Source organism: Agelaius phoeniceus, chromosome 6, assembly GCF_051311805.1.
Source record: "Agelaius phoeniceus isolate bAgePho1 chromosome 6, bAgePho1.hap1, whole genome shotgun sequence".
Taxonomy (NCBI): Eukaryota; Metazoa; Chordata; class Aves; order Passeriformes; family Icteridae; genus Agelaius; species Agelaius phoeniceus.
Window position 1 is genome coordinate 19,023,722 of NC_135270.1, and position 27,774 is coordinate 19,051,495.

The 27,774-nt window shown below is 47.4% G+C and overlaps 2 protein-coding genes across 5 annotated transcripts in view; both read right to left on the reverse strand.

Annotated features, from left to right (window-relative positions):
* CRACR2B (calcium release activated channel regulator 2B) overlaps positions 1 to 12,893 on the reverse strand; it is a 46,429-nt gene extending 33,536 nt beyond the window's left edge. For 3 of the 4 annotated variants that reach the window (XR_013182734.1, XR_013182735.1, XM_077179953.1), the window contains exon 1: positions 12,765 to 12,893. The gene's annotated coding sequence lies outside the window, so the exon portion shown is untranslated. Of the gene's footprint in view, positions 1 to 5,113; positions 5,203 to 12,764 lie in introns of those variants that run through there. The other variant, XM_077179954.1, reaches the window with a different exon arrangement.
* A 1,031-nt stretch (positions 12,894 to 13,924) lies between these two features.
* PNPLA2 (patatin like domain 2, triacylglycerol lipase) overlaps positions 13,925 to 27,774 on the reverse strand; it is a 29,016-nt gene continuing 15,166 nt past the window's right edge. Inside the window, exons 2-9 of the mRNA XM_054634237.2 lie at positions 27,203 to 27,435; positions 26,951 to 27,016; positions 22,778 to 22,987; positions 21,974 to 22,034; positions 21,090 to 21,257; positions 20,530 to 20,662; positions 20,012 to 20,134; positions 13,925 to 19,202 (exon numbers count right to left, since the gene is read on the reverse strand). Of these exons, the coding sequence (XP_054490212.2) occupies positions 18,938 to 19,202; positions 20,012 to 20,134; positions 20,530 to 20,662; positions 21,090 to 21,257; positions 21,974 to 22,034; positions 22,778 to 22,987; positions 26,951 to 27,016; positions 27,203 to 27,435 (1,259 nt within the window). The 3' untranslated portion in view covers positions 13,925 to 18,937. The remainder of the gene's footprint in view (positions 19,203 to 20,011; positions 20,135 to 20,529; positions 20,663 to 21,089; positions 21,258 to 21,973; positions 22,035 to 22,777; positions 22,988 to 26,950; positions 27,017 to 27,202; positions 27,436 to 27,774) is intronic.

The following is a 27,774-nucleotide window of genomic DNA, read 5'->3' on the forward strand; positions in this document are numbered from 1 at the left end:
CAGCCTGATAGCCCTGAGCTAACCCCTGCTGCCGTGCCTTGGATGACTTCATCGTGGGATATGCCAGTAGGATACCGAGGTATATCCCAGAAACACCGACAGGTTCAAGAGCCTTCATCCTTCTGAAGAGCAACTTAAAAAGAGGCTCTGCTGCAATTCACTACTTCCCTCACCAAAGCTCATCAAAGAGGAATTATCAACTTCATTATCAGCTTCTTGATCTTTGCAAAAAAATCTTGCCATGGGGAAAGTTGTTTGAATCAGACTCTATTCTCTTATCACCAAGCAACCTGAGAGTGGTAATGGTTCTCTTTTTCCATTTCAAGAGGTGAACAAATAAACTTGTTAAATCTGCACTCACCCATGCTTCCCGATTCACGAGCACAACAGAAACCACCGACTGTGCCAACCACTATCAGCATAAGCAGTCTGCAACACAGATAGGGACCTACAGCATCCCAAAACAATATCCTTCACCCCAGAAATTGCCACAAGTCCTCCATCACACCCTCGTGCTGCTCCCCAGCTTTGGCATTGCAGTTAGTGGCATTTTGCAGATCTCTCACACTGGCACAGCAAACAGTGAGGGAGAGTGTTTGCACTGGAACCTCTCCTACTAATTGGGCTTTTGGCTTTGCTAGGTTGTTTTGCTTTGGGAATGGAGAGAGAAAGCATCAGTTTTTCCTCTAATAATATTTTGGCCAAGAGTTAATTCTCAGCAATTAAAAACAAAATCCAAACCACATTTTTTCCATAAACAGCTAATGGTCTTGGATCTGTCAGTGTAACTAGCATACAGCAGATTTCTCAGAAAATAAAGAGCATGCCTGCAATAAGACATGACAAATAACTACAGCTAGTTTTAAAACAAGTTATTTTCATTAATTCCTTTACTTTATATAAAGGCTAACAGGTTTCCTGAAACTTTTCTTTAAAGAGCCAGAACAGAGCATTACATCACATAAAGATTCATCTTATATACTGCAGCATTAGCTGAACACCACTAGCAGTGCTGTGAAGCTGGAGGTAGATGCTGCTTGGAGTTCAGCAACAGAAATCAGATCATGCCTAACACCAAGTATGTTGACAACAGAGTATGTGCTCTGCAAGGGATACATACAGACCAGGCAGGAGGCAAAGAAACTTCATTTGTCAGCCCAGATGTGGGAAAAAGAGGATAGAAGAGAGAGGACTTGGCACTTGATATCAGATACACTGGATCATTTTTGATTCAAAGTAAAAATTGAGCACACTGAGAGCCCAGGCTAAGGAGATCCCTGCTCTCTTCTACTCCTCTTTTCCAGGGGTTGTTGAGGCAGGTAGGAATGTCCCATAAAGAAGACAAGATCCAAACCTGATCTGGCTTTTAAAGCTCTTCAGGAAATGACAAATCCAGGGCAGATCCTGAGCTCATTTAATGGGACATGAGTGGCAACTCCCCCTGCCTTACCTGCCCCTTTTAGAGAAGGGAGCACTTGCATGCAGAGCAGGTTGTACCAGAGACAACCACCAGGATTCAGCACCCTTCTGCTGGGCTCATGGCACCTTTTACTGAACAGGTAAGGTGCCATGGAGCTAAAAAGGACCTCAGCTGCTGCAGGCTCAGCAGGGACACATCAGGAGAGAGAAAGGCTGCTGAGGAGACTCCTTTCACGCCCTGCAAGCAGCAGAGGCACCGGGTACATGAGGCTCCTCCCCAGCCCTCAGGAATGCAACCATGCTTGGTGTCCTGCAGACAAAAATTCAGGCTGACAGCAGGCACACCTCAGTCCTCTGCTGCTGGAGGGCCAGACACATTTCATCAGTGTTCTTGAAGTATGTCTAAGGCAAAATTATGCAGAAACAGCCTTTTGTTCAATAAATGGATAAAAGATTCTAAAGGATACACAAAGCTTCTAATGCTAAAATTTGGGCGTTGTGGAGTTGCCTGTGTAGCCAATTCCCAAATGGCAGAGATGGTGAAGAATTGTCCTCAGTCACTGCTTCCTTTAAGAAAAGAATCCAGGAGCCTCAGATTAAGCTGGTGATGGCACTTGCCCATCAAACAGGAAGAAGCACTTCTCTACAAACCCTTTGAGTGTGTCATCTCACTGACATGAGAGGCTGAGAATGTCACAGGCATTCACAAACTGCAGAAGTGGCTGTTTTGTTCTGCTCTGAGTTTGTCCATGAAGGACTATTACAAAAAATAGCTGTTTTGGGGAAAATTTTCTTTTCCACAAATAACTAAAAGAGTGTCCTAGGAGAGTATCATCCCATTTTTATGCTGGGAGGATGGGGGTATCAGCCATTAGCTGCTGTAGGAGACACAGGGCTGGTTCAGCCTGCTCCTCAGCATGAATAGAGGCTGCTCTCACATCTGCAGAAATCCACCTCAAAATACATCGAATCTTTGACCCAAAGGACCACAGCATTTGCTGCATTTTCACCAGCAAAAAGTCTAATGAGCTGGACTTGGTACTCCAACAGCCAAAGGCCAGGCTTCTCCCCACAGCTGTCATGGCCACCATGGGTACTGAAATCCTCCCAGTTCTTCCTTTGAGTCCTCACATCCTGGCTGCCTGTGTCATACCAAAACAAAGATTTTCCTCTCCAATAAGAAGCTGAATCTCTCTGTGACAGCCTCACACCTTGTCTGGCCTCAGCAGGATCCCTCCTGGGCTGCTGGTACATATGCACCCTCACCCAGTGAGATTGTTTAAGTCAGTCACACTCTCTAGGCTTCTTTTGAGTAGTTTTCACCTCTGTTGTAAGAGAGAGGAACATTTGGTGCTGCTTCATGGAGGATGAGCTTTCTGCCACCCAGCCTCAGGATGCTGAACAAGAAAAGTGTTCATGGCTTCCACCAGGTGATTCCCAATCCTGTTTTACCACTTCTTCATTAAATTTCCCAACAGCCACCCACTGACTTGAGCACAAGTCCCTCCTGGCCAGCTGCAAGTTTTCCTCAGCCACTTCAGAGCCCTCTTTGTACAAAGGCTAAAAATCCATCTTACCTGAAGTAGCACAGGTGTGAGCTCAGAGCAGTGTGCAAGAGCCTCACCTTTGTTGATCAAGAGCCTTTGTCTTGAAATCAGCCTCACACAAACAAAAATTCATAGCCTTATGTTGTCCTGAGATTGCTCCCCCAGCATACACAGATAGAATATCAAACCACAACATCAGACTGCCCAATCCTTTTCTCCTTTCAAAGGAAAATCTTCTTTTTGGTAAAACATTCACATTGTTTACTGAATACATGTGGTAAACAGTGATTTCTTCTCCAGCTGAGCCAGCAAGTTCTCTGCAGAACTTGAAATCTCCTTACCCAGAGGGCTGGATACAACTTCTGGGGGGATGCGAGAAATTCAAGCATAATTTCCTCATCCCAAGAAGTTCTCCTCCAATATTTTGAGAACTGGACACCACTATTTTCTAGGCTACATGTTAGCCTAGAAATATTTTCTGGGCTACATGTTAGCAATGGGATCAGCGGGAAAAGCTTTACCTCTCTGTTCTGAACTTGCAAGGTGCACTTAGAAAACAAAAAAGGTCTGCAAATATTAACAAGTAGGAACGAGTATGGATAGGATTTCTAGGCACCACAGCTCTCTGTACAAGTATCTCTCTCTAGCTGATGCTGTATTGGTTTTGCCCAGGAGGGATGCATGGACAGTTTGACCTTTCTGCAAATGTTGTTAGAACAACAAACAGAGCTGAGACAGATGGGTGAAGCCAATTTCCAAGAAGACTGTTAACCCATTCTCTGCCTCCCAGAGTGGAAAATTGCCCTGTGCACAGGTGTCTGACACTTGGTTCTCTTACCTCTTGATCTACTTGCCAAGAGTAAGGCAAAGGTAAAAATTCACTCCTTCCTGTGAGCTCAGGAGGTGTTGGCTATGCTGTGCAAAACACCTTTCCTGAAATACCAGTGTAACCTATGCACTGGAAAAGGGTGAAGCCCATGCCCTGAGCAGAGACACTGCCTGGCTGTCAGATCATTGAGGGGAGCACAGGTAAAGACTTGAATCCAAACACCAGCACTCCCCCCCTCCCAAAAGAAGAAAGGATCAGTCTGAATGTACAAGAATTCCAGGACCTAGTACATGACACCAGAAATATCCTCTCCTTTTCTCATTCAGAGGGGACAATCACAACAAAGTACTGAAAGCCTCAGACATCTACAAGACAGAAAACTAGAGAATGTTTTGAGCAGCCACAAGCCTTGAGCTTCTCCTCCACAAAGCAGGATAACACTGGCACATGAAGGGCACCTGCTCCTGGCATGCCAGGCACAGCTTAGTGCAAAGAGCAGTAAGAGCAAGCAACAGCATGTGAAGCAAAGTTGGAAGCAGATGCTGCACGAGAGGTGCTTTTGTTCAGCATGTACAACTGTTCTAGGAAAAGTAAAGTCACTGTGGGGTTGGGGGGATATTCCTGACTTGGACAAAACCTGTCACTGAGTCAGAAGCCCACAGCAGGAACAATGACGTGGGATTACAAAAGAGGGTGGAGGAGAATAGGGCAATAGCTATGTTTATGAGAGATAGTGGGAAATTTCCTGCCAAATGCTTTTAAAGAAAAATTTCTAGTTGTCCTAAGAAAGCATGCAGCGGAAAAACCATAGTCAGATCAGCACAAGATATCAATTTCTTTTAAAAAAAGAATTAAAAAAAAAAATCACAATCTCACACATTCTAATATTCAGCTATTACTCCAAATCAGCAAGTCACTAGAATCAGTTAAGCATCTCTCAGAACCACATCAGAACTGAGAACAAGTTTCTTCAATTCGACATTGGCAAAGACCTCAAGTGATCCAAACTGAAGTGTTAATTAATTAAGCACCCCCAGCTCTTGAAAACCAAACAATAAATTTTCCTTCCTCTGTCAAGGGACTAACAACTGGTTTTTGCAGTGATATACAATGCCACTGCACTCACTGAGCTCCACTTTGCTGCTTTAAAGCAAAAGCAGGAAGTCGGAACAGAAAATTCCTAGGGAGAGACTCTGCTGAGACAGAGCAACTCACAAACTCGTCCAGACTTCCTGCTAAAACAATTCTTTGCCCAAAAGAGAGACGTTCTTCCCTCCCCTCCACCCCACTTGGTCTCTCTGCAGGTGTCCCCAGATACCTGGAGCAGCAGGACAGTGTTGCTCCCCTTGCCTGGAAGCAGCAGTGTATTCCACAGCACAAAGCTAGCGGGGAAGGAGCACAGCCACTGTAAATAGAGGATCAGAGCTGCTCCGAGCCAGGAGGTGTGGTCTGCACTGCTCCCTACGCATCTCAGCCCTTTTCCAACACAGCCTCGCAGTCCTCAGTTCAGAGGGCAGCACAAGAAACCCTACCCTTGAGCTTCCAAGGTAAATTCTTTGTAATCCTGCCTTGTGCACAGCTGAGAGGGAGAGGGGCTTTCTGGGCTGCCTTAGGCAAGAGGGGAAGAAGGGGTAAGGAAGCAGATGATCCCTCATCTCACATCAACTTACCTTCCCTGAAAAACTCTAGCTGTTTCTACTTAGATTGCTGCCTTGCCCCTAACCATGTTTCCACCAGGCAAGGGCTGGAAGCTACCCCTGTGAATCCTGCCTCAAGTTTAAGGCCAGTTTTACGAGGCTGGCAACCTGCTTTCACAAAGAGAAGCCCAGAGAACTCAGGAAAGAGAGAAGCAAAGCATAAAATGACAGGACAAGGAGCATGTTTCCAAAGCATCATTAAACACACACCAGGGGTGGGGTGCACATCCCAGGACTGTCTCACTAAAGCAGCCAGAAGTGCCAGCCTCTGTTCTGCCACTGACAGAGCACCACTCTATCCCACAGCATCCCCAAAAGGGAGCAAAGCCATCCCTGCCTGCTGACAGCTGGAGATGCTGATGGGGATTTGTCACTCAGTGGCAGCTCCAGAGTCCCCAGGCAGCACAAAGATGCTCTCAGCTGTGTCAGGTCCTGCTAGCTAACCCTGAGGTCTTCTCAGGAAAGGTGACAGAGGAAAGACAAAAAGGAAAGTGTTAAGACCCTGGCAGGCTGGCTCTTCATCACCTGGTAAGGTTTTGTGTCCTTTTCTCACCCCTACCCCAAATGCCTTTTGCCCAGGAAACAAGCTTTGCCATACAAATCCTGAGCAGGCAAGCCTACCCTCTACAGAGAGGAAAAAACTCCCTCTTCCACCAAGTTTCCACTGAGAAGACTCCAGCTGGTGTCTGAAGAGCAGAGATCTCATCAATCTCCAAAGAGAGGAGCTCCAAACAGCCCCATTCTCCCAGCAACAAGCAAATGGGACCTGCAGAAGGCAAAGACAGGTCCTTCTCTATTATTTTTAGATGGTTATTTCAAAACCCAGACTAAAAAAATGGACACAAAGACTACTACAAACAATTACAGTTGTCTTTCCTAGAGATTTAACAGGGCCAGAGAGTTCCCCTGAGCATCTGGGAGGTATCTGTGCTAGCAGAGGGCATGAGGATCACCTTTCCATTCCTCATAGGCTCAGCTTTGCCTCAGCTGCAGGACCCCAAATCCCCTGGGGCAGGCTCTAACAGTGCAGCTGTGGCAAAAAACACAATAAAACCAAACAAACCCATACCAAGTGAGCTATCTGCCTCCAAGCATGATAATTTACTCACCATTTTGTTCACCACTGCTGCAGAAGTCCTGCTTGACACTGATCCATGGTCTTAGCTAGGATGCTACTAGAACAGCACAAGAAAGGACAGGGTGCAAGGTGCAGGAAAGCAGTTTGCTCCCTATCTCTAATCTCCTCCTGGAGTTCTTTATAAAGGTTCTCTTAGTACTGACCACAACAAAAAAGCTTATAAAACACACCAAAAAAACCCCCAAAACCCTACACTTTGGAGGTACTTTAATTAATGAGCCCTTAGTGTTACACAGATAAAGGTCAGGAAATACAAAAAGTTATGGTTCCCATAGTAATGCTAATTCAACCATACTGCACATCCTGTGTATTTAGTGGTACACATTGAAAAGAAAAAGGCTTCATCTACCAATGCTTAAAAGGTTTTTGATTTAGTAAAGACACTTGAATACCACCCCCCACACGCAACATTTATTGTTCAGAGCAGTGGATTTTCAGATGGAATTGGATTAAGCCAATCTAAGCATCACTCCAGCTCCCCACATCTAGGGCAATGGCAAGAGCTCTCAAGCATGATTACAGACTGAACATTATTTGCCCAGCCTGAATAGAGGAAAGGGATCCAGGCGTCAGAGTGGCCTGAGTCACCAAATCACAGCACAGATTCTGCACTGGGATGCAGCAGGGACTTGGTAAGGAGAGAGGGGGGACAATAACCAGCCAAGCCCCCCACACCCATAACTAGCAGCTGTTAATCCATTCCTACAAACACTCATTCATTTGATGCCAACAGCTTGAAATATCCTGCCTGGTATCCCACCTCACAAGTCTGGGAACGGGTGAACTACAGCCATGCTGACCTTTCTCCAGCACAAATCCATGTATTGCTCTGCTCTCCCAGCTCCTGAGGGCTCATCCCCATGCTCTGCATAAAGCCCACAACACTCTTGGAGAGGGAACAGCTACAAGTGGTCCATTTGCATTTAGCGGCTTTGACTGAGCCACCCGATTTGCATAGGAAGCGAAAGAGACTTTGAGCCATAGGAAATCCATTGAATCAAAGGCGTTTGAGCACCTCTGCCGGAGCAGAGGATTACCCCTCTGGCTACATGTCTGGGAGAAAGGAAAGGTAGATCAGGCATCTTACAAACTCCTTAAAGAGGCAAAGAGGATAAGGAAGAAGGAAGGCAGCTCTCAAGCATAGGAGCAAAGTGTGCAACAGAAGAAACATGAACATTTGCAGAGGCACCCACATGTCCTCTCTCCCTCCAATAAATCAGAACTTTTTTCCTAGTTCCCATGATCTCAGACAGAAGGACACAGTTCAGGACAACAGATATCTCAGAACTTCAAAAAATAAAGGAGAAGAGAGTGAGACACTGCTGCTGAAGAGGTTCTCAGCCCTGCTAGACACCAGGTCACCCACACAGCCCTGCTTGGAGGGCACCAAGCTGACAGAGCTGCCATGGAGCAACATCCACACCAGAGTCTGCACAGGACACAGCCACAGGGACACACAGAAGAAGTCCTCCTGCCCACAGGGTTATGGGTGGCTGTTCCCTCACTCACAGCCTTGCACTCACCTTCCCTGGTGGGCTCCAGCATCAGTCTACATGTTTTAAAGAGGCTTTGCCACCTTCCCCACAGCTGAAGAGCCTGGCTATTCCTCTGAGCTGCACCAATTCCAGTCAGCATCTAGCCACACCTGCCAAGGGTTTTGGTCATGCTTTATCTTATCTAAGCAATGATGACGCTTGTCTTTCTTCTTGGGCAAAGCTCAGGAGCTCAGCACCTGCCAAGGAGGGGAGCTGGGCAGGGGCCAGGAGCTTCAGCCTGCAGCAATTCACCCCAGAGCAGATGGCTCTGCTGGCCTGCCTGTCCCACCCCACAAAAAATGGGCACTCAGTCCACAAACTAGGGCTAGGGGCAAAATAAGGCTCAGCAATACGTACACTTCTTGCCCCACCTTCAGCTCAGGTGGTGGCACAGGCACAGCTCACCTTCCCTAGACACAATACAGCCCCACTATTCCTTGCCAGGAGACAAAGCAGAGCTTTACAGGGAGGCAGAAATCTTGTCTGGAGATAAGACTTCAACATCTCTTAGGCTGTCAACCTATAGGTCACCTACCACTTCAATTCTCAGCTGGAGATGAGCTCGGTTTCCTCCTCTTCATTTTCCAGAGGGAAGAAGAGGGAAAAATGAGGCAGATAAAAGCATTACTCTTACTCACAGATGTTATGCTGAAAAAGCTGAAGAGGAATTCAGCTACTGTAACAGTCAGGGCCATCAAGTTCCTGTAGGATGTGTTACATCCGCCTCCCTGCACCTGAACCTTTGCCCAGCTCCCACCATGCCTAGCCAAGGGTTTACAGCTAGCCTGCAAGTTTGCTGTCTCCTTTTCCAGAGGCTTGACTCACCTAGCTATATCCAAACATAGCTGAAGTTTTCCCAAAAGGTTTGCTTTCCATAGCCTAAATGACATATTTAGACATTCCGCAATTTTATTTTTAGCACCACACAGCAACTCCTCCAAAAGTCTGCAGATATCCAGCCTGCTATTCATTGGAAGAGCTTGAAGTAGGAAGCAATAAACAGGTAGGTATGTTACCTTTATTGCACAGTTACAAAAATTAGGCTTTTTTCAAGCCTTCACTGCACTGCTTTACTTTCATGCAGCACATGTGCTAAAGGCTAATTCTTTCAAAAAGCTGTAGGATACATCTTCAGAGCTCTCCCCTTATTCAGTCTCATCTCTCCAGAAACACAGGTTGCCTCAGCCCAGGATACCTCACCTGCTGTGAGCAGGGACACCTTTACACCTGCCAGGATCTTACCAACAACACAAGCCTAAGCCAGCCCCAAGCCCACACAGTGCTGAACCACCACAGCAAATCTCAGGAGGTTCATGGCTCCCAGGCACATTTGCAGAGCTCCCCTGCCATCCCCAGAACAACACAACCTTTCCTGCAGGGCTGTCAGGTATGTGTAATCCTCAGACATCCTTCTGAACCAGGCAGTCCCTTCCACACAGATGGGGCAGTAACTGGTGCAGAACAGTGACACAAAGTCTTGTACCAGCAGAGACTGAAGGCACAGAAGCAGAGGCAAGAGCTCCTCCTTCAGATGACATCTCTGCTAAATTAACTGCAATCACACACTCCACTGGATAGAAAGCAGGGATGGTACAAGCCTCCTTGCTCTCACTCTTTTTACTTGACAGATTTTCCTCCAGTTATGCCAAGCAGATAAGAACACTGTACCCTTCCAAAGCATTGCACCATATCTTATTTCCTCCAAAACAAACCTATGATTAGGTTAAAGCCACAGTCTCTGAGAACACAAGACAGTATTTGTTGCTGCTTTAGTGCTCTGTCACACAAGGTTAAGAGAAAAACATTTGATTAAAAGGTCCACAGGGCTTCCCAGCCATGTTACTCCAACCTGAACTAGGCAGAGGAAAGCCCAGCATGGCTCCAGCCTTCATTTGAAAGTCCACAGAACCACAACCCACCACTACTTTGGGTGTTGTTTTCTCCCAAAGCTCACAATGTTTGTTATTTGGCTTGAGGCACCTAGGTCCTGCAGTCAGGTGAAATACTGACATTCAAGCATTCCTGGCAGCTTATACAGACACACAGAAATCTTCAAGACAATCAGAAATAAGCAGAAAAAAGCAAATTAAGAATGTGACTTAAAGGAAAAAAAAATAAGTAATTTTATGGCTTGTTTTTTTTAATGTGTGGCTGGTGGCATTCAAAAGCTTAGGGTTGGCAAACCTTTTGATCATGTGGCTGGAGGAGAGCACCTGGTGCTCCTAGCCACAGCAGGAGCCCATGGGAATACTTAGTAGATCCACCCCAGTGCTCCTTGCACAGCTGCAGGGGTCAGGTTTGCTTAGCAAAATGTGCATTAGGGCCATGCAGAGGGAAAGTCATCTCAGCATCCGCCAAGAAATTAAAGGCTAGGGATACAGGATGAGGAAAGGAGAACATTGCTAGGAAAATATCAGGAGGGTCAATCAGGACATCCAGAGCACCTCCCTTTCAAGCTGCTGGGCTGGGGATACCTCCAAGGAGACACAGTGACAAAGGACAGGAACTCTTGCTGATCGTTGCAATTCTATGGTCTGGTAGGACAGCAAATGAATCCTGAGAGATTCAGATGTACAGATTAAACCAAGCATTTCCAGCCCAGACTTCACATGCACAGCAAGCCAAGGCAGCTGGCAGGAAGGAGGGAGATGCTGCTCCACTCAGTGGAAGATGACACATTTGCTACAGCTGAAGTTTCTCCTCACTGTCCTTAAATCCAAGACGAGCTCCTGCAAGCAGGGGAGGAGAGAGGATTCAGTCCCCAGAGCAGCCTTATGAAATCAAAAAGATTTAGAGAGTGAGAAGCTGCATTACAGAAACCAATCCTAGTTTGCTGTACATAGGGATCGATTTCCTTAAAGCTCTCTGACCATGAAGAGCATTGTGCACACAGCTGAGCCCATGTGATTTCTGTTCCTGTCAATTGTCCTCATCCCATTAGCTCATTTTCTGAGGCTGCCTGGCAAAGTCATGAGGAACAGCAGTTCCCCAGCACTGTCTGTGTGCTGCTAAAGACAGCCCCACACTGAGCCCTCCTTTGCAGCACCACCTTCAGGTCAGTGAATAGGAGGCTCTTGATTCACCAAATGCATCCAACCGGCTTGTGGGGGAGAAATTTTCCTATCTGATGGTGACAAAATGACCAAGCAGATCTTCCAGTTGGATAGTTGATACTCCCACTGTACCTTGCCACAAGAAAGCTGATGCTCCAGGAAATGAGAATATTTTTTGCCCAGCAAGGTAGCTTCAAAGACATTTTATACCATCTTATGAAAGAGTCTAAAATTTTATATCTCAGGCCTCACATCACTCTCTGTGGAGCAGGGTGTCCTGGCAAAGAGAGGCTTCCTCCACCTCAGCTCACTGCAGCTTTTCAGAACCTCTTCTGGACCACCTGAACTGAACGGTGAAAGGACAAACCAAACAGATTATCTGTTTGATCAAGAAAAGCATTTCCATAGCCCTCAGGAGATGTATATGTACAGAGATATATTCATCTATAGCTTGTTAGATGATCCTCAGAAATAAATATAGCTCAAGAACATGAAAAATAAGATACAATTGCCCCTGAGCCTGCATAAGGCAAAGCTAGAAATTAAGGAATTTTGAGCCCCCTCTGACGCAGAACAACCATCAGAATAAGCAAGAACTCAGCAAGTCACAACTAAACAAGCAAGCTGTGTTTGGACTATCCTGCCTCCTCAGGATATTCCTGAGCACAGCCATCTCCCTGTGTCTGAGACTCTTTTCCCCTCAGCTGACCTCTTTTCCCCTCAGCTATTTTCAGGAAGTCCTACAGGAAGGACTTAGGTTCAACACACAAATTCACCAGAGTGCATCCCATGAGTGCAAGATATTAAAGAGAAATACACCGCAGTCTTAGGAGAGGGAAAGCTCTGGTACGTTTTTCCTTCCAGAGAAGGAGATGCAGCACCAACACAGCTGCTGTAGGAACCTGCAGCATCTTTATATGGTGCAGTGTCATCTGCACCTGGACCGTGGCAAGAAAAAATATTCCACGAACAAAGGACGTTGGAAAAAGGAAAAGAGAAAATAACAAGGTCTCCACTCAGGTTCAATAAGAAAGACCAGAGTTCCGTGACCGCATATCAAAGGAGCCTGCAAACTTCTCAGCGACAGAAGAGGAGAGAAAGCAAAAGAGGCAGCAGCTCCCCGTGCCGGACCCCACCGGGGCAGCGCTCCCCATCCCGCGGCACGGCCGCAGCTCCGCCTCAGGAGCGCTGTGTGCGGGAGAAGGCAGCGCTGCGCAGGAACGTGGATGCTCCGTACCCGTCCGTCACCGCCGAGGGACCTCGGACCGCTGGGGACGGACGGGGCAGGTGTGCGGCAGGGGCCAGGCGAGGACTCCGCAGCACGCAGGGCCCCCAGCCCGCCGCTGCCCTCTCCCCACAGCCCAGGGGAGGCCGGCGAGGCGCGGGCCAAGGCGCCGGCGGGGCCCTTGGCTGGGGCAGCCGCTCCCAGCGCCCCGACTGCGGGTCCCGGTCGGGCAGAGCCGGCAGCTGCCCCGGCGAGGGGACCGGCACCGCAGCACCGCACCCCGGCCCCGCTGCCGCCCCGCACTCGCCGCACGGCGCTTACCTGGCCTGGCCCGGCCCGGCGGGAGCGAGCGGCACCTGCGGCCGGCCCGGCGGGAGCGGAGCCGCCACTGGCGCCGGGGCGGCCCCGGCCGGAAATGAGCGGGGCCGCGGGCGGCCGGGCCGAACCCGGCGGGCGGCAGCGGGAGCCGGGCCGGGCCCTCGGGATGGGCGGCCCTGCCCCCGGCCCGAGCAGCCCCGAGGGCCGGGAGAGCCCTCAGCGCACACCCAGCCCCGCTCGCGGCCACTCCCCCGGCGGAGCCGCCGGCACCGCCCGGGCGGGCGGCTTTATGGAAGAAGGATCCATGTCACTGATTAACAGCACCGGGCTGGCGAGTTTATTATTCTCCAGTCATTAGAGGTTAAGAAAGCTGTTTGCTTTACCAGCTGCATCCTATAATGCTAATTCCAGCACTTGTCCCCGTCACGTGACAGCACATAATAAAGTCTCTAGGAAAAGTTTGCGGCTGTCAAAAGCCGGGACAAAGAGGAGCCCGAGCCCTGGAGCGTCCCCGGAGCCGCGCAGCTCCAAGCCCCAGCCCGTGTGAGTCTCTTGTCCCTGCTCCGGGCGCGCCCGGCCGCGGCTCCAGGGCGGCCGTGCCCTGATCCCTGGGCTGGCTCCAAGGAAAGCCCCGGTCTTCCCACAACCCGGGGGCCGGTGGTTTCCATGCACTCCAGCTGGAGAGTAACCGGGGCAGGCCTCGGTATCTGTCATAACAGGCAGACACACAGCAGCCACTACCGTCTATTTCACCAACGAGGAAACAGACGCTCTAGAAAGACAGGTCAGTTTCCTCAAGAAGTGGTCCCGTAATGGAGAAGTTTCAGATTTGTGAATAACGTTTTACTAACACTTTCACAGGTGCCAAACACCTGCTATTCCCACAAGAAGGTGCTTAATCCCTCCTGGAAACCCGGGTCTGCCACAGATCTCCAATAAACAGAGGCTAATAGCACTTGAGCCACTTAGGCTTGAGTAAATCAGAACTGGACCAAAATGTACCTCTAGATCAATGCCCCCTTTGTGTATCAATAAATGTTGACACCAAGAGGAACTTGAATAGGCTTGGGCCTAGCAAAACAAACCCACATCATACAGCACATCCAAAAATATTTAATAAACTTTTAAATAGCAAGAGAAGCAGCCTACCAGAGCCAGGTAAATATATTGAGAAAGTTTTTATTAGAAGATACAGTTCTGCCAAAATAAATAGTTACATTTTCTTCAGCAAAACATTAGAAAATAGAAACAGGAAGAAAAAAAAAGCATCAACAATTTAATACTGAACTTTTAAAGTGACTGTGAACACTACTTAGTGACATTGCCACATAAATACATAACTTGTTATGCTATTGCTGGTCTAGTTGCTGCTCTGACACCAATAATTTTCACAGGACCTCCATATGTATTGTGTGCTCCAGGGTCTTCTCAAACTCAGTGGCAGCAGTGGAGTAGTCCCAGGACACACAAAGCTCAAAGAGCTGCTTCAGATGCTGTTTTCAAGAACAAGAGAAAACCCCAGAGGTATTTATTTCAAAGTTATATTTCTAAGTCCTCTGTTTGGAACTGGAGTTTTGTGCTCCCTGTGCAGGAGGGCTGATGTGGATCCAAAGAGTAAGGTGGATGTAGTTAGGGGCTGTCCTAGTGGAGCTGCCTGCAGGTTGGAAAAGGAGCAATGTCCCACCAGCAGGCAAGGGGAAGGAGGGAGAGAAGAGGGGAGCGAGTCCTGCTGCACTCAGAAAGGCAGACACCCAAAGGACAGAAGGCCAGAGCCCACTGTAAAGGCACAGCGTGTGTTTGGCACAAACAAGCTGGCTGACATGGCAGCCAGGTGAGGTGGTCCATTCTCTCACTGATTTAAGCAGAAAACAGAAACAAAGCTTGAGAAAACTGTTGGCAAGGCCCTCTGACTTCAGCAGCCCTGCCACCCACCACATCTGGCATCTATTTAGCAGAAATTTACTACTGTTTTATTCCCCTAAGGAATAAACACACACAGAAGTTCAGGTATTTCTCCCACAACTGCTTTGGCAAAAGTGAGAGCTCTTTTCTCCAAGGAAGTAGTGAATTACTAGATCATTTTTATAAATTAATAAAACCACTAGGGAATATAAAAGTACTAGGGACACCCCAGTGCTGGAAGACAGCAGATTCTCTTTTATTCTGAGTGTTGCAGGTACACAGCCTTCCAAGAAGCCATGAGAAAACAATTCCTAGGTCCTATACATAGTGGTCAGTATTTTCTCCTTGAAAATCAGCTTGCAACAGTATTACCTGTAGGTCAGGCAGCAAACCAAACCAATTACACTACACACTAATTGTGGGTTACAGAGCACGCCATAGGCACAGGCTGTTGTACACAAAACAACTCTACAGTGTGGTGCAGGTTAGGGGCTGGTTAGGTGCACAACAAGGTCACCATCAGCCTTGTTAAAAGCAGCAATTAATAAGACAGGAAGGAGGAAAAAATAGTGGATTCCTGAATGCACAGACCCTTTATGTGAAACAGTGGAAAGGGCAAGGGTTGGGACTCCTGCAGGAATCCAGTGAATGCTCTAAGCACCATTGGACATAGACTACAAGATGAATTTTTGTCCAGGAACCTGACCTCCCACTCACCATACACTGGAGAGCCCTGCTGGGCTGCCCAGTCACACAATCTGGAGCAGAAAGGACTGACTGCCATAGATGACCTTGCTCCTATGGACCTGGAAAGTGAGGGTTAATCAGCAATGGCTGCCCAGAAGATAACTTTGTACACCATGAGGTACACACAGAACAAGGGACTGAACAGTTACAGTGAGCACTATTGTAATAAACCCCTTCATATCCAATCCAGAGCCTATCACAAGGTTTCCAGAGATTTCAAAAAGAGTGGGGTCTCATCTAGACAAGGCAGCACTGCATAACAAAAATCTATTCACAAGCTGACACAGCCCTTTTTCTACATCAGTGGGAAAGGTGATCTTCCCTAATTCCTTCATCCTTTGCAATCTGTGATGGACAAGCAGCAAGAATTTCAAGCAAATGGGTGAAACTTTTCAAAAGGAAAATGAGGCTAGTGTCAGGTATTTTTTAACAGATCTGCAGTTCCTTTATCAGAGCTCAAATCTATAAAGCCAACAGGCTATCACACAATAGCCATTGTAACACTTGGGAAATAAAAACAGGCAAAGAAAGGGTTAATACAGAGTGGTACTTTCCCAGTATCCTTCACACCCTGCAAATTAGCACAGGAAAACCAGGAATTTCCTTGTGAAGAGTTAGACCTTTATTTTTAAAGCCAGGCTTTGATTTGCGGTTATGGTTTGAAGTGTACAAAAGCTTCTTGTGGAGAAGTTAATACAATAAATTAAACTACTGATGAGGTGAAACACAGAACAAAACTCAGGCCCTTTACCAGGCACAGCTGTTGGTCTCCTCAAATGCATGAACCAAAATCCCCAAGCCTTCTGGATCAGAGCACTGGAAGACAGTGGCATCAGCCTAGTCAGCACCAGGCCAGTCAGTTCTGATGCAAAAGGCAAGGGTTAAGGGTGCCAAGCTGCAACTTCTTAGCACACTCTTTTGCCAGGAGTATTTCATTTCATAGTTTAGTGGTTTACATAATCACTCAGTGGTTTTACCAGTCCAGGAAGAAGGGATAAAAAAATACTTGTATAATTTTCTCCACCCATATATTAACTCAAAAAAAAAAAAAAGGCAGAGTCAAAAGGGCAGCAGCTTCTAAACACAAGATTTTCCTTATGCAGTTTTGCCCCTCAGATGTTTTGCTTCTGGACAAAATGCCTTAATTTCTTGCCACTAAATATCTCTATGTTCTTGCCAATTGCTCTGTGTGCACTAGGGACAAGAGACATGTATTTAGCAATCCAAGCAGCTGTGCACGTGCCATTGCCCCCAAGAAGGTAGTCCAAAACAGCGGCAGAAATCCCATACCAACCCAGTAAATAAACATCTTTTCTCACTTCCAATTTTCATCAAATTAATCTTGCTCCCTCTAAGTGACAGTAGCTGGTTGCTGGTTCACTTCCACTAGCATCTAGCATTTTTTTCTGTGGGCTTTAAACAATCACAAGATTGATTTGTTTGGTAATTGAATGTTCTATCCTGATTTCAGAATCCTCCAATTTTTTTCTCTTCCTGTAGTCACTTCCCTGTTCCCTGACTTAATTATGCAAAGCTTAAGACTAAATCTGACTGTGTTAAGTGCAGGCCTGCTTTGCAAACTGCACAGGCCCTTGTGTTACATAGTTTCATCCAGCAAGGGCAGTGGGGTGACAATCTAAGTCACAAGTTCATTCTTGCACTGCCTCCTGGGCAGAGGCCTGCTCCATTGCCTCCCAGCTTGGCACAGCCACTGCAGGGGAGTCCTGATGCTTATCCATCTCCACACAAACTCCAAATCCATGCCCAGTGCACAACTGTGCTCGAAGGAAACAGCACCCACCCCGTCACCCACACTGCTCATGAAGATTTACTATTTTCTCCAGTGATTAGCACAACTTCTAGGTATATTTTCCCTTTCTAAATCTAAGGTGCAAAACAGAGTCTATTAAAAATTACTATTCCGTGTATAGGCTACATAATCAGTTTCTGATACCCTGTCGTGCTCCCCAGCAAAGACAGCATAGGTTTGCTTTGGCCATTGCACACTGCTTGTGCTAGGAGAGGTAGAAGACGCCTCATGTAGCAAGACAAGCAGCAGAAAAAGATACCAGGAGCTGGGTTTGTCAGAGTGTGAAGACCTAAGCTTAAGTCCATGCAATCCCCACAGGAAGCCATGTCTCACCCTGTGAAGAACACGGGGTTCATACTTCTCACACAAGCCATGACCACTGCAGAGAAGGCAGAGTCCTGCTCTGCTGCAGCTCTGCACTTTTAAGAGACAAGACAAAGAGGAGCCAGTTCCAAGGGGCTGCATGTGCATCAACACTCTTCACTTCTCATGCTCCTGCTATTGCTAGCTGCAGAGCAGGACCTGTGAGCCACAACACGAGACAGGCAAGCTGGGATGCTGGTGTAGCTACAAGCCTAAATCCTTCTCACTCCAAAGCCTCAACAACCAAACTTTCTGAGCAAAAGAGAGATAAAAGCCTCAGTTTGGCAGGAGATCCATTCTGTATCACCCACCTAGAATTTGCCTCAGTTGTACAGCCCCTAAAGGAGCAATGCCCAACTGACTCCTGTCAGAGGCAGCCACTTCCCCAGCACTTGCTGTGACACTCCACCACAAGCCTCTCAAAAATAACATGCCCTACACAATTCTCATCTTCCTACAACCACTTCATATTACTTCAGCTGCTAAGCTGATCCTGAGATAAGCAGGCTGAGCTTTTTTTCAGGGCAACCCCACACCAATTCCATTCACAGAGTGAGGAATAGGGCCTCAAATTCAACATGTTTCCCTGGAAAAAAAAAATCTGCCAAAATTACTTCTTTAAATAAGCTCAATCACTTAACACTCAGAGTTCAAGTCACAGTAGCTCCCTGAGGAACCCAATCAAAAAGGGAGAGATGAGGACAATATCAATCAGGGAAAACAGATAACTTTTCTACACTTCTGCAGTTCCAGTGTAGTCTGCTGCAGGACCAGCTCCGGCTTCTAGTGTGGATGTAATTAAGGGAGAGAGGAAAGGACATGGTTTCAGCAAAGAAGAAAAGTCAGGAAGAGATTTGAAAGCCATGACAAAAATTGGTTTGGCAAGAGGCTACTTCATCTTTCAGTAGCACAAACAACTAAAGGTTGTCAGAGGATTTAAGGAGAGGAATCAAGACACATGCTCTGAAAAACCAAGGGAGGTAAAAGCTGTATGAACTTGAGAGCATCATCTACATCCTGGTTGTTTGGCGGTAAAAAGCCAGTGGCAATTCAAAGTGCACTATTTGGGAGAGCCCAGCTGGGTCAACATCAGCCTGGCAACAGGCAATGGCCAGGCCTCACCACAAGTCTAGAGCAAGGAATCAGCCTGTGTGTGGCTGTGAACACAAAGGTCCCTTGCTTGGCCCAGTGGGCAACAAAAGTCTACAGTCAATTCCACCAGTGTCCATCCCGGGGAAATCCCCATGGCAACATATTCAGGAGCATGGGGCAGCCTGCTGCTGAGGGATGAGACTGGTCCCACCCTGTGTCCATTCTCCTTCCCACCCACTCTCATCCCCTCACAGCAGCAGGCTCAGAAGAGTGGCAGGCACTCTTTTGCACAGCCTAGAGGTGGAAGCTTTAACTGAAACCCTTCCCGAGGGAAGAGGGAAGCTTGCATGTCCACGTTGATGCAGAGCAAGCCCAGCATGAGCTGGCGCTGGTACTCCTCCCACTTCATCATGACGTCAGAAACCGAGCGGTGGCTCCTCATCCATATGGGCAGTGCTTCACCACAAGGTGCTGGGGGAGAAACTGGCAGCTTCTGGGGCCCTCCAAGCTCGAGGTGGTAGTAAAGCCTGAAAGGCAAATACATGCAAAGACTCGGTACATGAGAAGACTTCAGCAGGTCACCAGACTAGAGCTCCACTACCACAGTCCTGTTTTGTACTAAATTGACTACATGATTTTAGTGAGAAGTCTCTGTGTGCCCAGTTTTCCCCACTCACATCTCTCAGTTATTCAGACCATGAACTCTTTTGGGTAAGAATCACACTTTGTACTTGGAATACGTCACAGCTGGGACCCGCTGACTATTACTGACAGAGTTTCCTATTCTCGTCCACACAAGAGTCTTGCCACAGCCTCAAGCCAGGGGTTCAGCCCAGAAGCACAGGCACACACTCAGGCCCAAAGCACTTGGTCTCACTTGGAAACTCTCTGGTGTTCCCTGGGTACCATATTCCCTCCCCACAAAAACCAGGCTTGAGGTAGAAGAGGTCATTTGAACACAAATACTTCTTGGAGATCCTGGACCAGCAAATGCCACAAAGACAAGCACTTCTGTCTTCCAGAAGGAGCATGAAATAAGCTGGCATACTGTTTTAATCAGACTTACTTTAGGCCACGTCCCCCATTACAGGGGACAATTAGACTTTGTCCCCTATAATGGGATGAAGGAAAGGGACCATGCGCTGAGTCTATCCAACAGTTAAGGAAGCCAAGAAACCCTGGACCAGATTTGTATTTCAGCCTAAGTGCCAATTCCTTCTGGTCCATTTGTGCCTTATTTGCTCTGCTCCAGTGGAATAGAGTCTCTAAAATTCAAAGGTGTAAGGGGAAATGAAGGGCTCCTCCTGAACAGTGCTCTGAAGAAAAGCAACCACACCTGGCTGAAAGATGGCTGCCCAGTTTCTTCTTGGCTTTCTTCACAAGATAGCTGCAGATTTCTGTCATCTGCTCCCTCATCCATCTTATATCCTCAGGGATATCTGGGAGCCATTCCAGCAACCTGTAAAGAGACAGGAGACAACCATTAGCTGGGCCACACAAGGGAATATGATTAAAAGAGCACCAGTTCCAAAGTCTCTCATAAGGCTCAAAAATGTATCACCATTTTCTGGGGCAAGTTCTAGCACACAGCAATCTTCCTTCAAGCTAGAAGTAGTGGCTGTAACTAAATGACATAGGAAAAGTCTGGGGTTCTTGGTTTTTCTGGTTTTGTAAGGGTTTGTTTGGTTGGTTTTTTAAGTCATGTCTGGTAAATGTCAAGAGCTTCTTCCCCAGGAATATCAGCAGTGCAGAATTAGAGAGAATCCTGTTCTCTGGCCATTCAAACACTACAGCTACATCAAATACCTGTCTGCACTGGGAAGAGCAGCACTGAGGGACCAGCCCAAGGCTTACCTGACAGTGAAGGAGACTGCAGATTCCAGAGGCAGCATGTAGGGGACCATCATGGCTGTGGCCACACGCACAGGCAGCATGTTGCTCAGGCCAGTCAAGAAACTTCTTCTTTCTGCACAAGCCTCCATGAGAGCTGAAGGCAGAAGAAAACATGGTTGAATATCCCCAGTGGGACACTCTTTTCTTGTCATACCTCAAAAGTTACTCAGCCTGAGGCAGCTACCTCCCACTTCTAAGGAAGTCTTGCTCAGGTTAGTAATCCCCTGAGCAGAGCTAAAACCAGCAGCTTTCACCTTTATCAGACTCTAAAGGAGTGAGCAGCAAGACCCTCTCCTCTCCTTACCATGCAGAACACTGTCAAATGAATCAACCTCTCCCAGTCCAGCCTCCACAGTATGAGCCACAACTTTATCTGAGACCCCCCCAATCCATCTAACCCTCAGCAGGTGTCATTTCAATCCCTGGGCATGACCAACCCCAGCTATAAACAATAACCACATATCCCAGTAATCTTCTGAGGCAGACCAGGCAGCACAGTGATCGCTCCCTTTGAATCATACCTTGGTTCAGTCTGGGAGGCAAGTGTTCGAAGATATGCTCTTCAACAACAGCAAGGGCAGTGTTGTCCTCTAGTTGGTCCTCAGCTTCTGTTTCTTCCTCTTCCTTCTCTCCTGGAGGTGCTTCTATGGCAAGGAGAGGACGGGCAGGACTTGGACGATGAAGGAGACCTGAGAAGAGAAGTTATTCTGTAAGGATGACACAAACCAGCTGCCCTGCCTGGCCTTTACAGTGTCAGTCCTTGCTTCATCCTAACTCCCCTCAGGCTGAGGTCATGCCCAGCCTCTTTAGCTTACCTCTCTTGTAATGCTTACCACAAGGAGCTACAAATCTTGCCAGTCTAAGTTCATTCTCTCCTTCCCCATAAGTTCTCTCATTTCCCCTTTAAGTTCCGCAGGGTGCTGTTCTGCAGAGTTTTGTTGCTATAATCAGCCAGTCACCCATCTTGCAGGCAAGATTTCCCTCCTACAGTGCAATCCCAGTTATCCGGGTCTGCATCACTGTCCACGGACACGAGGTGGCAGCAAGCGCACACCCAGCGCTGCCGCGGCTGGAGGCAGGAGAGCAGCACCCAAGTGTCCAGCACCGGGGCTCTGAGGGCAGCACCACAGACCCAGCTGCACACGGAGAGCGGCAGAGTGTCTGCAGGAGGTCCACATGGCACTGCTGCTCAGCAACTGTGTTGGTAACTGCAAAGGTCACCACTCCATCTCTCCTTCCTCAAGTGCTACTCATTAATGAGAATTCCATACCCTAGTATCTGAGGCATAGTTCAGTTCTTCCCTTCCTCCTTTCACATGCACCATCAACTACTCTCAAAGCCAAGGCACAAAGTGTGGCACAGAACAGGCAAGTCAGTGCACCCTACAAATAGCCAGAGCCTTACCATTCCTCTTCAGGAAGTGCAGTGCATCTCGATAGCCCTGCTTGCACATATCCCGCAACACCTGTGGGCAGAGGAAGGAAAGTTTCATGTGGAAACTGGCTGAGCAAACATCTACCACAATGCTGGCTTGAGAAGAATTCTCCTGACTCCTGAGCTATCCCAAGAACAAGTCTCATTCCTGCTAGCCTTGCTCAGGCTTTGAGCAGGAATGGGAGGTACAGCATCAATACATTGGCTCTGGGAATCACAGGACAATTTCAATTGGAAGGGACACCTAGGATCCTACTGAAGTGTGGGCACAGACTGCAGCTACCCATCTACAGCTGATGCTGCTGTGGGAAGCCTTCAGTCAGTCATTCTGACAAGCAGCCCAGAATACTTCCCTGCAGATGCCAGGAAGAGCTATCGTGTTTGCAGATAAAGCCAGCTAAGACTAGAGAAGAGGTGGGAAAAAACTTGCCCAAGTAATTCAGCACATGAATGCATGCTTATAGTTTACAGTGAGCCTGACTTCCAGGCAAAGACTACTCTAGAGAGAGAAAGGTGGGAATACTTTCCAGCAACGTGGGAATACTAGCAACTGCTACCACCTGAATTCCAGCTATTCAAGTAGAAAAAGAAGACAAACCCTTGTGCAGGTGCTCAAGGTTTAGCGAGTCTCTGGGTTGATAATGTCAAGATTAAAGAGAAAGCACAAGATACAAAACTAACAGTGCCTGGAATCTTCTCCTGCCAAAGTGCACACAGTTTAGCCAGTGCCCAAGATCTGTGGTCCCCAAGTTCTGCTGTGGCCAAGAAACTCACCTGTGGCTCTGGAGGAAACAGGGCCTTGGAGAGGCGGTACAGGTTGTGAAGGTTGAACTGGATGCTTGTATTGGTGACTCTCAGCTCATGCATATTTGTGGAACTGTCCCGTGGGCAGATATCGCTCTCTCCCGAGAAAGGAGACACTGTGATTGTGTTCTTCAGCTCATATTGGGGCAAATTGTCAGAAATCCCTCCATCAACATATCTCTGAAATCAAGACAAATACAGGAATCTTCATTCTCACAACTGATCAAGCAGCTATTTTACTCCTTTTCCTGTTTGTGCCAACAACTTGGGAAGAAATGGAATACATCCCCCAGCACTGGAGGAATAAAAACCAGTGATAGCACAGCTGTGTTGTTTATAACAATTCCTTTTGCTATGTGTTTTTTCTTGGTTGAGTGTGCTGCTCACAAGTGTTCAATAACAAAGGCACATTCACTTGTGTGACTGCTGACTTACAGCTCCTGTGTGGTCTGACTGCTGTCCAATTAAATAATAATACACACCAACAACTACCTGCAGTGCAAATTAGCACTGATCTAAGCTGTCACACTGTGACATTGTGCAATTTTTCACTTGTGTTCAAAATGAATAAGCTCAGACACAAGTGCCCCCTGGCAGAAGGTTTGTTACCTGTGAGTAAAACCAGCTGATTTGTTGCTAGTGGGCTTATCGAACAGCAATCCTAGCACATGCATACACATTGGGAATCCACTTGCTGTGATGTGATAACAGAGCACAAGAGACTTGGGTTTTGCTCTTAACAGGCACTCTCTTATCAGAGAATGTTCTGTACTTCTGTACCATAAACACATTTGTGTTACCCTTGCAGGAAGGGCAACCCCAGTAGTATGTTCTCAAAACATTCCTTGGCTACTGTAATTGCATAAGGAGCTGAGCAAGATGATCCCTATCACAGGTTTTGGCAGAGTAAGCAACATGCAAAAGATAACAGGAAAAGGATGTTGGTCAAGCCAAAAGAGAAGGAAGCTGGGGGTCTTTGCAGAGCAACAACTCCAGCTCTTGTGAACCTCAGTTACAGAAGAGTTCTGCTGGTTTCATATCAGGGTTGATCTTGCAATTTGCTGCCTGGATCTGTTTCCTTCCTACCCAAACACAAATCATGATACAGGGGCTATGCAGCCCCACAAGTAGCAGCTGTAAACATCTTTCAGCTCTCTGCTGGGTGAGAAGCTGAGCCAGTAGAGGCTAAACCCAGGCAGAGCACAGAAATGCTGATTGAAGGAGGAGGTGCTCCATTCTGCAGCCTGCTTCTTCTTGTTTCACAGGCAGACTGACTACCAACATTGCTCTTCTGCTACACAATGCCTAGGAAAACAACGGATGTGTTGCCTGGAGGGTGCTTTGCACTTTGTTCTCTCTTGCTCTGGATGGCAGACAAGACATAGACCTCAATCAGCTTCTCTGGGCCTGGGAAACAGTTCACAGGCTCATGGGCTGAAAGCAACTAAATTCAGCTATAGCAAGCCAGCTGCCATTGATGCAATAGGGTCAGGGCGGACTGCACATTCCCTTCTTAGGAGGCAAACTAAACCTCAGGGCCACCTTTGCAAAGAGCCTACAGCTTCATGGGAGACAGCTTGTGATTACAATGGTAGGCTACAGCAGCCCAAACTCAGAGCACAGGACATTTTATCCTCATGGCAGCCCTTGCTCACCAAACACTGTGTCAAGACAGGCACTTAGAGACTCGTACACCACCTGAATTTGGACAGTGAAGAAAGTGGAAGGACAGGACAGATTAAACTCAAGGGTAGAGTACATCCTCTCAGAAACACTAACACAGCTTGCTCTCAAGATGTTTTCCAACAACAGAGATGCCAACAATCAACAGAACTCTCTCCCCCTTCTAAAGGGGACATCAGTGTTCTTCAAGCGTAAAGCAACCACAGCAAACTGCCATTGTCATCCTCTTCCCAAAGCTGCTCCTCCACTGAGAGCCAGACTAGGCACATCTAGAGCTGGAGACGTCTGCCTGACTCTCTTTGCAAGGATGAGATTCCAACATGCTGAGTGGGACCAGAACAGAGCAAAGCAGGCAGCATGCACTTTTGTTTCAAGAAAAAGGAGGTAAGCTTTAGTGCTGGACAACACTAGTTTTGCAGTAAGGATGCAGAAGACCCATTTCCCTGAGGGTGGCAGCATGATTGCACGTATGCAATTAGAAAAAAGGCTCAACTACTACAGAGCTGACAGGCAAACCCTTCTGACTCCATAGAAATCCAGGAGTACACCTGCAAACCTGACTCTCTGGTCCACTGCTTCTTAGCAATGCTGATTAACACTCCTCAGTAAAGTTCAGCTGCCACTTTAGATTTGCCTGAACCTCTAGTAGCCCAAGTGTAACCACTCTCCAGCTTCCTGCAAAGCCAGAACAGCCCAAAGCCACAGGTTGGAGCCACCAGCTGCCTGCAGACACACACAGCAGCAGCTTTAGGGGATGGTTCATAGACTGGGGTGCCCACTTCCATTCCCTTATCATGTCATCCCATGCACAGGGCCCCTCACTCACGTGGATTTGACAATCAGCTTTGTGACCCTTGCCAGGGATTCATCTCACCCACATGCTGCAGACAACTCACAGCTACTGTGTGTGCTGGCAGGTCAGTTACTGACTTTTTGATTTCTCAATATTTAAGTTGTTGGGGTTTTTTTAACACCTCTGCCCATCTCCATCATCCACTCCATGAGACTACCAGATCTCAGAGAAGTGAACACTAGAAAAAAATTAGGAGGAAGGCAAAATATGGATTTTGCACCTTGCACACAGTAGCATTGGCTTGAAAAAACACTGCTTTGTGCCAGGCCAGTCAGTTTATTCTGTGACAAATACAGTCACCACAGGCATGTTAAGAATCATGCATTTCTGTTTCAAAACCATTTCCCAAGTTCATACCCAACCCAATTTAACCTCTCTCCTCATCTGCAATCCCCCTTCAGAGCCATGCTTTTCTGGGGAAGAGGTAGGAATTAAATTTCCTCATCTCATATTTCCTCCCCACCTTTTCCCATGAGAAGTTATCCCTCAGTGTGCCAGGGCAGCTGCACATTCCAGAAACCCTGATGTTGTACACAGTTTTGGAATGGTGAGATTTTTTCCTGATGCACACTGACCTTAACTGGCCCCCAGAGAGGTGCAAGGCAAGAGCCACTGCTATGGTCCTACCCGCTGAAGGGAAAAAGCCCTGGCAGCAGCTGCTGAGCAAATACCAAACCATTTTTGATTCTGTCACTTCTCTGAAGGGCTGGATAACACTGGACATCTCCTCCAGGTCATTTCTCTGACCAACATGCTTGCACAAGACAAAACCAGCCAAGCTATGCAGGAGCAAAACTGACCTCACTTTTAGGACACAGGTAGCAATCAGAACAGATTTGATGCTGTGTTCTGACAGACAGAGGCACTTTGGTCAGATCACTTATGGTAAATCAGGGCACATATTTTATAACAGTTCTCCCTCTCACTTTTGACTGTGTAGTTTGCAAAATCCCTGCCCTTTAATGTGTTCATTAACCTGTGTAGACAAGGGAAGCCAAGTTCAACCAGGACACCCTTAAAGCATGACTGCAATATCCAGTAATGCTGCAGCTCCACACAGCTTTCATGTATTTTCATTTCTAATATGCAAACATAGAGGGAGAGATTGCTCTTGAGCAGCCTTGGACACAATTCTAAGAGAGGTCTGGCATGCAGCAGAGCATTATTGTCAGAGAAAGGACAGGAAGAATTCCATGGAAAAGAGGGCCAGTATCCACACCACTAGTTAAAGCCCTGCAGAAAGTGTGAGGCACATGGGAGAGGGACTACACTCATGACTTTTATCCTGGGCCGAACTTCTTTCCACATGCAGACAGTTGGAGCCTCAGTGATGGGAAGTGTTGTACCATGCAGCCATGAGAACACCCTGCTGAGCCAGCCAGCCCTTCCCCAGACTGTATGTTACTATATGTTAAATCCACTGATCTTCAGGACACTTATAGTCAACTGCATGCAACAGTGGAAAAAGGCCTATCCACTGCTGGAAGTTGTTTATTTGGGAATTTCTTGTGTCTCTTCAAATAAATGCTGCCAGTAGGCAATAACATTGTCAAAACCTACTCATTAGTATGTAATTTAATGAAGGACCATCTTAGAATCTTACTTACCACTCCACGCAAGGTTGGAGGTATCAGCCCACAGTAGACAGGGATAAAGGCGCTGCAGATACAGGCCTGAGGGAGAAAGAGATCCAGAATCTAAGAATCAGATCAAAGCCTACTGAAACTATTACTGTTCTCAGAACACCATGCTGGCATGTGCTGACAATTATACTCCAGTACTAAGGACATTTGGAGACCAAGGCAAAACAAAACTGCATGGAGCTCCTGCCCAACCCTCTGCAGTAAGAGTGCATTCACCTGGATCAGTTCCTCCTTGGAATTGAAGTCTGACAGGATCACATTTTCCCCATCAGAGACCCGTGTCAGGGAAATACCCAAACGTCCTGCTGCAACCTCATGCCCATTGTCTGGCACCATCTTGGACACGGACATCCGAATGGTTTTCACTATGTTGAAAGAGGGGTGGAGTGGGCCCAAGAACCTCTTCCGGGCTTCTTTTGACGCCCGAATAATGCTGGCACCGGCCTCACCTGCAACGAGACAAATGCACCGTGAAATGCTACCAAAAGCAGTCTTCTTTACAAAACCAGGCACAGGAAAGCCTCATTCCCAGCCTTCCCCAGAGGTTTCTCCCCATTGGTTAATACACAGCTCAAACCAAGAGGTTATTACAGGGGATGTCAGAGAAGTCATGGAAGTCTGCTGTCTTGGGCCTCACACACCCCCATCACAAAGAACCACCCTCCTCTTACTTATGTTTTACGAAGCCAAGGAAGATCATGTGCATCTGACTAAGGCCTCACACTGTTTTTTAGATCCTGTTGCACTGGCCAATGCAGCGCTGGTGAAAACAGACTGAGAAAGAAAAC